This window comes from Eurypyga helias, unplaced genomic scaffold (genome assembly GCF_000690775.1).
Source record: "Eurypyga helias isolate BGI_N326 unplaced genomic scaffold, ASM69077v1 scaffold3907, whole genome shotgun sequence".
Classification (NCBI taxonomy): Eukaryota; Metazoa; Chordata; class Aves; order Eurypygiformes; family Eurypygidae; genus Eurypyga; species Eurypyga helias.
In genome coordinates, this window is record NW_010259631.1 from 1 (window position 1) to 9,560 (window position 9,560).

The 9,560-nt window shown below is 48.1% G+C and overlaps 1 protein-coding gene across 1 annotated transcript in view; it reads right to left on the reverse strand.

Annotated features, from left to right (window-relative positions):
• Positions 1–6,673: 6,673 nt before the first annotated feature.
• Positions 6,674–9,560, reverse strand: part of LOC104511904 (serine/threonine-protein kinase 38-like) — a gene marked incomplete at its 5' end in the record, with an annotated part of 10,352 nt that continues 7,465 nt past the window's right edge. Inside the window, 2 exons of the mRNA XM_010154698.1 lie at positions 6,674–6,801; positions 8,561–8,652. Coding sequence (XP_010153000.1) covers positions 6,674–6,801; positions 8,561–8,652 — 220 coding nt within the window. The remainder of the gene's footprint in view (positions 6,802–8,560; positions 8,653–9,560) is intronic.

Below are 9,560 nucleotides of genomic sequence, written 5' to 3' on the forward strand. Positions count from 1 at the left end.
AAACCGTTCTATGATTCTGTGATTAATCTGTCGCTACAGTGAGGCAGAACTCACTGGAAAGAGAAGCCCACCGACCGCTGCCCAGTGGGCCCGCGTGCGTGCTAACACCACTCCCCAGAACTGTGCCGGCTGAGGGCATCATGCTCACTGTTCTCTGCCTGTGACTTCACACACCCGAAGTCTTGCCAATCTGCTTCCTAGAGTATGCAAAATCCATGCTGGGGACCAATTATGTGCCATGCTATTTCAGAAAAGGCATTTAAATAAGCGGTGCGTTTTGCAGGGTTTCCTCGAGGCATTAGTTCAACTTTGTCTGTATAGAAAAGATAATATTTTCTTTTTTAATAGGAGAAGTACCACACCAGTTTCTCACCATTGCGCGTGAAGCCGAAAGGCATCCTCTTCGCGTGCTGCTTTTCAACCAGCTGGCACGTACGGATGGTAACGTTGTTTTGGCTCACTTGGAGAGCACGTGAAAGCGCGGCATCAGCAAACAGCGTGCCTGTGAGACTGTACTTGCGCTGCTTTCTTTGGGCTTTAGATCAGGATCTTTTGCTGACATCAGTGGGAGCTGGATGAGACCTCAAAGGCAGCCCGCTGGACTGAAAATCTGAATGTGTGTCTAGCTTACCCATGATGCACTCCATCGTGATCACAACGCCCCTGTTCTTATCTGATCGTTCGTGGTGATTAAGCAGATCTCCTGAAGTCAGGAGTAGACTTTGTAGGGCAATTAAGCGTCCCAGGCTCGCAGAGCTACTGCAGTTCTGGGTGAGCGCTAGCACCAGAGATGTGTGTCCAAAGCCGCGCTCCCGTTCGAGTCTCCGAGTTTTGCGGATGGCTGTACATGCATGGCAGTGGCCTGGGAGAAGCTCTTGGTACTTGCTTCCCGTTAGAGCTCCGTTACCTTCTCCAGCCTGTCCGTCCACGCCGAGGGGCAGATTCTGCCTGCGCCCCTGGAAGGAAACAAGGCGTTGCCAGGATCGGCGTATGTAACCGGTCGCTGCCGTCTCTTTCAAAACGGGGAGCGGGGCCGTGGTTACGCTTCGAGGTCACAGCAGTTACTCAGCTGGTGAGCTGCCCTCTCCGCTTCATCCAGCTTTGTGGGCTGGAAACGTAGGGGCAAGGGCAAAGATTTTGTCTCCGGAGAGAAGGAACTGCTAGGGCTGTGGAGGCGGCCTGTGCAGGGACGGCGCACGCAGAGAGCACGTATTCCTAGAGAGGAGAGAAGCAGGAGCAGATGGCAGCTCACCAGAAACAGATTCAAGCAGCTGGGTTACGGCCCGCTGGCCCCCACGTTTCAAGCCTGCTTTTTCAGTCTCAGCCGTGGGACAGGCCTTAGAACCTCCGTGATGTTCAACATTCACAGGCATGATAAATAAAATCACCTAAGGAAATGCACAAAGCAGCGCCTGAACTGCCAGTTCATCCTTGTCTAGCCCAGACCTGGGAACCGCTACCGTCATCGCTAACAGCGGGACAGTTAGTTTGGAATACTCCTCCCTTCTCTTCCCACAGGAAGGTGGTCAGACAGGCGTTTTATTGCCCAAACCTTACCCGTTTTCCTTACGTACAAGGTATGCTTTGCACCAGAAAAAAAGAAATGAAAAACCCAGAGCAGCTTTCTGCAGTGTGTTTTACAAATATTATACAGTTCAGTGCTTCCAAGTGGCTGATTTACAAAAAACTAAACGTTTTTACACGTGCCAAAGGCATAGCTTTCATATTGACCATTAAAGTGCTGTATTTTTGAGGAATACTCAATGGGCAGGGAGATGAAGAATTAAGCCTGCATTTCCTCAGGAGGTGCAGCTCTGGGATACAGCATCTGGTTAGTGAAAGAGAAGTGCAATATGTGAAATTCTATTGAGGAATACCGAATGGTGTAACACAGGGAGATAAAGAACTAAGCCTGCATTTCCTCAGGAAGTGCAGCTCTGGGATACAGCATCTGGTTAGTGAAAGAGAAGTGCAATATGTGAAATTCTATTGCAATGGTATCACTTCCCGAGCGCAGCAGCTCTCTAGCAGAAGGCTGCCATTCACTGGAGGGCTGCAAAGAGGGCCAGTCCCAGCTGCCAGCTCCTCTTCACCCTCAGCTGCTCAACTCCCTTCCTTACATGATTATTTCACAACTGCTGCTGCTGCAGGAACCAGGAACAGCTGGACTAAACTGTTTCTATAGCGAGCCAAAGGACACAAGTGCCTGCGGAAGCCTTTCTTCAATACATCATGCTCTACAGGGAAGAAGATTGGAAGGCTCTTGGGAAGAGCAGTAACTATTTTAGAAGCAGCTTCACGTGACTGCAGTCGGTACAAGCCGGGCGACTCCCACAATCTCCACTTTCTCACAGAGAGCAGCGACACCCGGGTTTTCACCGTCCGTGGAATTCGAGAACACACAAAATAGTGCCTTAATTCCTTAGATGTCTCCCATTCTGGAAGAGAAACGAATCCCGTAGGGTGACGTGAAAGAAATAAGAACTCCAACGTTACAAAAAGAATGCTACTTTTATTTTCAAATGCTGTAAAAAGCCTCATATAAATCTTTATAATGCTTCTATGTATCCTTCCCAACCACAACTAAGGAAACAGTCTAGGAAAAATAGAGCAGTTGCCATTTCGACTCCCAGAACGAGCTGCTGTACTATATCGACATCAAAAGGACAAGGTACAGTATGGTACAGTGCTTGCAATTGCTCCTGTTAGTGAAAAAGTGAGAGCGCTTCCTAAGTATCAGAGCGTAACGGGGCCAGACTGCAGCATTCCCTACTTGCTGCTGCGGAGGAGGAAAGTCAGCCCTTCCGAAGGAGCCGGCGCAACGCCCGTAGCGCTGCTTTATGCCCGTTGGTCGCACGGAGAGCTTCCGGCAAGCCCCTTCGCACCGAGGTGAGCTCACCCACATCAGACGCTACAGCTCCACGCTGCATCCAACGGCTCAGGTGTTTGACAACTGACCTATAAAAGTAACACGTAACTCTCCAGCAAGGCAAATTTAACAGTGCAAATGTGGTACCAACAGTGTTTGATTTCTGAACGCTGGCAATCTTTCTTCAACTCCTTTCACACACAAAACCACCTCCGCTGACGTCCCGTGCCTAAGGGAGCTCGCTCACGCTGACCGGAGACGGAACAAAGTACAAAAGCTCAGCTGCCTTCCCCAATCCAAGCTTCCTCCCCCCGTTTCGGGGTGTTCAGATCCAGAATTCGGATTCAGGCTCACCACCGCTTCCATCGGCGCGCTCAACCTTTCCCTGCTGGAAGAGGTTAGCTTCCCAGCGAACCCCTGATGACAAATTTGCACGCGCACTCCCACATTTTAACCGAAGTTAACAAAACATAACTCCCAGGAAATCAATTTTCACGTGGTTGCAATCATCAAGCCATTTCAGGATCTTTGGTACTCCAAGAATAAGAAAAATAAATGGCACAGTGACAAACGTCGCCGAAGGAAAACGCACAACCATCCAGAGGAATAAGAGGGAAAACCAACAAGAGATATGTTGCACTCCCATTTTTTTTTTTTTTTGAAAGCCAGTGTAGATTAACCATCCGTTCTCTTCAACCCCTTACGGTGTCACGGTTTCACCTTTTAAAAAACAATTCAGTCATCCTAAAAGCAGCAGTTAATATTTTGTTTAACTTGACTTACTGATTAAAAGAACGCTTATGTTTAAAAGGAATTCACCTACCACAATACAGGAGTTGATGCTAAACAGGCTGCAGGCCGTTTCCCTACGGATATAACTCCTACGTGAGCACGGATACGATTAACCATCCGCAGTTGTAAATGAGTATTATCTTCAGTGTTACAGATACAAGGGTTGAGCTTTTTCCCCCCCGAGTTTGTAAACCAGCTGAGTATGTACAGAGTTGTTTAATAGATAGCTTTAAATTAAGTGTTTAGATCTCTCTCCCCTCCCCCAAACCCCGCAGGAAAAACAAATGCCCAGTATTACCGAGCATTTGCAGTTTCCAGGGAAGTGGTCTCGGCAAGCTCGAGCAAAGACTTTTTTTGTGTTGCCCCAACAGGGGCGACCGCCGTCTTCTGAAAAGCGCTGTTGACGGGAATTCCGCTGCTGGTGAGCACGGTACCCCGCGCACCAGACTGGAAACCCAAACTAGCTGCGTTGCCCCAACAGGGGCGACTGCAGTCTTTTGAAACGCGCCGTTGACGGGAATTCCGCTGCTGGTGCGCACGGTGCCCACGCACCAGACTGGAAACCCAAACTAGTTAAAAACATCACTTTTGAACAGCAGTGTCCTTTGGGGCCAAAGCTTCCACCTTGGGTATTGTCTGCCAAGGCAGAGGAGCTTGGGCAGACGGGATTGAAGGCTTTGGGAAAGGGAATTTCCTTGCCTGGGAAGCCTCAGAAGCTGCCAGGGCACGGGCAGAACAAAGCGTAAAGGTGGATTTAAGCAAGCTCTTGGTTTCTCTGGAGGGTCTTGGGGGGGATACAGGCTGAGCTTCGCTACACTGACAAGGCTAAGAAGACCACCAGAGAATTTTCCCAGGGATCTTACCACAGCAGCAGTCAAGGGGTATTAAGCAGCGTAAGGCCTGGGAAGAAAAACCAGGAGATCAGTGAGCTGTTCCCACGCAAGACCAACATTTAGGCCAAAGTTTAGCTTGGTCACGTTCTGCTATAACGCCGTATGGACTGGATGGGCCCTGAGGCACCGGCTCTTTGATGAACTGAGGACTACAATCTTCTGTAGAAATGCAGCATGAGTAATGTTAGATGCTTGAAGGGAGAGAAAATATTGGAGGAAAGAGATCACTGAAGCCCTTGAACCCAGTAGGTGTTGGATCGGGGACAGCTACATGTAGCAGCAAGCCACTGCTGCACGGAAATCTTGCTGGTAAATGGTCTTTTACACAGCAGATCAACACCCCGGCGTGTTTTTAAAGCAAACAAATAGTCCAGAACTGCTGATACTTGGTTGGACTGGATGATCTCTAAGGTCTTTTCCAACCTAGTGATTCTATGATTCTATACCATGGCTGCCCGACAGCGATAAATATTCCTGCACTGGCTTTATAGTCGCTTCCATTTTGCTGCAAAAGCTGGTCGAGTGGCGTCTTTCCTACCGTATGCCAAAACGCCCTGTGCTTCACCCCGCTGGGCGCTGCGGAGGTTTTGGGGTGCCTTCAGAGAAGGAAGGCAGCAACAGTGACCCTGCTCGTTCAGTGACCGGGGTATTGTTTATGGCTGTACATCTCCCTCGTAACCAGAAAGTGGCATCAGAGACCTCGACCCTAGAGCGATAGATCCGAAGGACTGCAGATGACATGCCACCACAGGCAGAGGTGGAGAGAGATTCGCCAGCAACGGGTTAACTCCCAACAGCTCGAGGGGTGCGATTCAGCCCTGAGCTGCTGCTGGGCTGAGAAGCAAAACCATACCCACCACAGAGCAGGGGGGGGTTTCTCCTTCATCCTCCTCGACCCCTGGATAGGACACCCATGCTGCAGACTGGGGAGAAGAGTATTTACGTGCTCTGCCCAATCCAGTCACGGCTTTTCCTGGTTCCTGGAAACTGGGCCGCAGACTCATCTGATCCTTTGTAATCCTGTGGCTCACGTTAAGATGGAGATACTGGAAGAAGAGGGAGCCCACAGGAGAGAATGTCCAGTGGGGTGACTCCACTTCCTCTGGCTGGGCAGAGGCTGCTACGGGGCATTCTGGCAAGAAAAGGCTAGAGCAGGATCCCTTCCGCCTGCAGCTTCTTAGGGAGACAAAAAGAAAAAGCAGCAATTTGATCACTACTCTGGAGCGTGTGTTACACAGACAGAAAAGGCTATTTCAACTATGAGTAGCAGAAAGATGATCTGCCTTACGGTGGCACGAAAGCAATCCTGGAAACTGCCATCTTTGCAGAACTTGGTATGAGAAAAAGAGAATCCCTTCTGTTAAAAATGGTTATCTTTTTTACTCAGATCCCTTTATTCTCCTGAAGTGGCCACCAGGTACCATCACCTTAAGATACAATACCCGTGAGCTACCGTTTAAAGCTGAAATAGCACTAAACAGGTCACAGGGACTGTTTCACCACCACGCACAGCAGAAGGAGGAAGAAAGATGATGGGCTGGGAAAGCCGCTCCAGCGGGGAGGAGCGAGGGTAGGTCCCACAGGACACTGCTGTTTAAAACAACCCGGTATTGCCACATCCACGGGGCATCCGCAGGCCGCAGCTGGAACAACCGCTCCGAGAATTTTGCAAATGTGGGTGATTGGGTTTTTATCCTGCGTATCCAAAACCCACCAGGTAAGCAGTGTAATGACAACGCTGCATAAAATGATATGTTTTACTCCCAGGTGGATTAGGTGGGTTACAGTACAAACAAAGCCACAGTACAGAGAGGCAGAGTTAACCGTTCTACACACATAGGCAGTGCAGTTACAAAGGGATGTACGTTCCTTTTATTCCAGTACCTTTGTATAATAAAGTTAACAAAAATATTCAAATATTAAAAAAAAAAAAAAAATAGCCAGCTGGCACTGCCAACTAATTCCTGTAGTAGTCTTAGAAATCCTAATCCTGTAGAATTTCCTTGTGAAATCGATGCGCACCAGAGCCAACGTACTGATAAGCTAGCGCCAAGCGGGCCTGGTGATGCAGCTACCTGAGGTTTGTGGTTTTCTTGCTGTCGCGGGTTTGCGTGTTGTTTCACAACTTCCCGGCTTTCATGTAGGAAGGGATCGAGCCACGCTGCGTGAGCCCTTCAAACCTCTTGTAGGTATAATTGAGGAAAACCCAGTCTTTGGATTTGTAGTCAGGTTCCGTTGTGTTTGGCACTAGAATTCAGACAGAAAAAAGTGAAACCGAAAGAAGTAAGAACAGCGCTGCTTCCGAAGGCACTTTTCACAGAGCACTGACAAACAGCCCTGAACGCTTACTGCCCCAGAGAGCAGAAACACCGTGAAGAAATCCCATTTCTGAGCAGGTCAGCTGCCTTTTGTCAACGGTCCGAGTCAGAAATTAAGGATGGATCTGCACATTTGGTTTTTTTAATATGTCTGCCACCATAACCAGCTCCCATACCTTGACAGGAACGTCTACAACACCCACAGGATATGCAGTGATGAAATACGTAACATTTGGGATGCTCCAAGCAGGCCAGGCACACGTATCCATACCATGTTATCCTCACCACAAACAGAAGAAAATTATCCAAGTTCTCCCAAGAGAACTACACGCATCACGCACATCTCTCTCTCCCAGGACTCCCACCCTGCTTACAGCTTCAGAGAGGCTTATGCAGCTTCCTTTTATTTTAGGAACAGCCCACGCGGCTACATGCCACACACGGACATCCGCTGCAGCGGGATTCCACATTAACCTCTCTGGTTGCTGCTTTTAGAGTTCTGTAACAAGAGTTTCATCTCCAGATGCCAAAACACACCCATATCAAAGTCTGTACTGAGGTATCTAGATGTACAGTAACATTTTCAGTGGGTCTGGAATGCTAAAACATGTACAAATGTACATGACACCATCCAAATATGGGCTTAAACAGCTTAACTTAGACATTGGAGATTGACTGCTTTTGCATTAAAAGGACAAAACTTCCTTGCCATTAAATAAAAGCCATCTCAGAAAAAAAGACCAGCTTTTGGATAATTCTTATGGTTGTTAGCATTTGTTTGTTATCAATTAATCACTGTTATATATCTATCTTTAAGCCATTAATAATTAATTGAAACAGCAGGAGCTGGGAGAATTTGGCATGTCAGAGACAAGCCTTTTACATATAAAAACGTCCTATGACTTGCCAATAAAAATTGGCAAAAAAAATTTGCAGAGCCACTCCAGTTCATAAATCACTACGTTAAATAATAATCTGTTTGAAAAATTTCTGCCCACGAATATGGGAACATTTACGTTTGGCATGAAACTAAAAAGTCATTAAGGATCAAAAGCAAATCAGCGCTTAGCATTTTACCAGTATTTGGTCAAACTATAAGGTAGAAAACTGTCCTGTTTTCTGTGCTTACTAGAGTCATAGGAGAGTTTGGGTTGGAAGGGACCTTAATGACCATCCAGTTCCAACCCCCCTGCCATGGGCAGGGACACCTTCCACTAGACCAGGTTGCTCCAAGCCTCATCCAGCCTGGCCTTGAACACTTCCAGGGATGGGGCATCCACAGCTTCTCTGGGCAACCTGTCCCAGTGCCTCCCCGCCCTCTGCGGGAAGAACTTCTTCCTGATATCCAATCTAAACCTCCCCACGTTCAGTTTAAACCCGTTACCCCTTGTCCTGTCACTACAGGCCCTTGTAAAAAGTCCCCTCCCACTATATATGCAAGCCATTTTTACTAACAGATTTAACTGTTAACGTCTCTGGGCCTTGTTTTTTCCCTTCCCTCCAAAGTTCTAAGGAAGCAGAAGCGATGAGAGATCACAGGTTTACATCCACACTCGAAAGAAAGTCTCTAGATCGACCCTGTGTATCACCTCAGTTCGGGTTATCAGAAAAATGTATATAAACAGCAAAACACCAGTGGAGTATTCTGGCATGACACAGAAGTTTGGAATTCACAGTGACAGTCTCACCTGGCTGTAAAATATCGGATTCCGGAAATTCGTCAAAGTTGGAAGTGTCATCAATACTTTTGATTTCGATGGGGATTGCAGCTGGTCTTTCCCTGCAAAGAGAAACAGAGGTCAGAAGAGCAAACACCAGGAAAAGATACATTAAGTTCCAGTTCTGCTTAAAACTTAGCTTTTTACAGTTACAACATCCCTTCAGCTTAAAGCACAAAGGTTCCCCTGAGCCTATCAGAGATGTAGCCGAGTTGCCTGTCTGCTGACATCATGGGGAGATTTACCGGTTCCCTATCCAGCTTTCCTATCTTCTTGGCAAACTGGGGGAAAAACATAGCTTTCCCACTGACTGCAGCAGCATTCCACACTTATCTGCCACACGGCTATCGCTCCCATCTTGGCTGTCACCAAGAACCACCGTCGTTACCCTTGTTTCATAACCCCAGCCGAGCAGGATTTTACTCGTGTTTGGAACCGTCAGACGTGTTGCTTTACAACTCCCGCGCTCATCAGCCCGGACCTCATCCAGACACCTTTCCACTGTAGCTCTTATTTCTGACACTCAGCTGCCAGTATCGCTCGGTCCAAAAGGAGCGGGGGTGTGCCACGTTCCCACTTTATTAGCTCCACCATTCACCAGCCCTTTAGAATGTCTTGAGGTGGCTTCCAAAGCTGCTCGAGCGATCTGTCCCGCGAAAGCGCTCAGACTGGAACGGGGCGCTGTGGGAAAGCCGTTCATTTACCCCTGCAAACTTATTAGGGCTGTAATCATTACAATTCCATCCCCCTCTGGGTGCAACGGGGAAACCGTTTGGCCAGCTTGCCAAATGTGGCGTGAACAGATACGTTACTGCTCTCGCTGCTTATTAACGTCTCCCACGGTGAAAAGTTGTTAAATGAGGCTTCCTGCACCAGAGAAAGCGAGAAGTACAAGAGCTGGACAATCACACGCCCACAGCATTTCATGGATTTTCACGTTGAAAACGGCCGGATTACTGAAAGGGAGGCC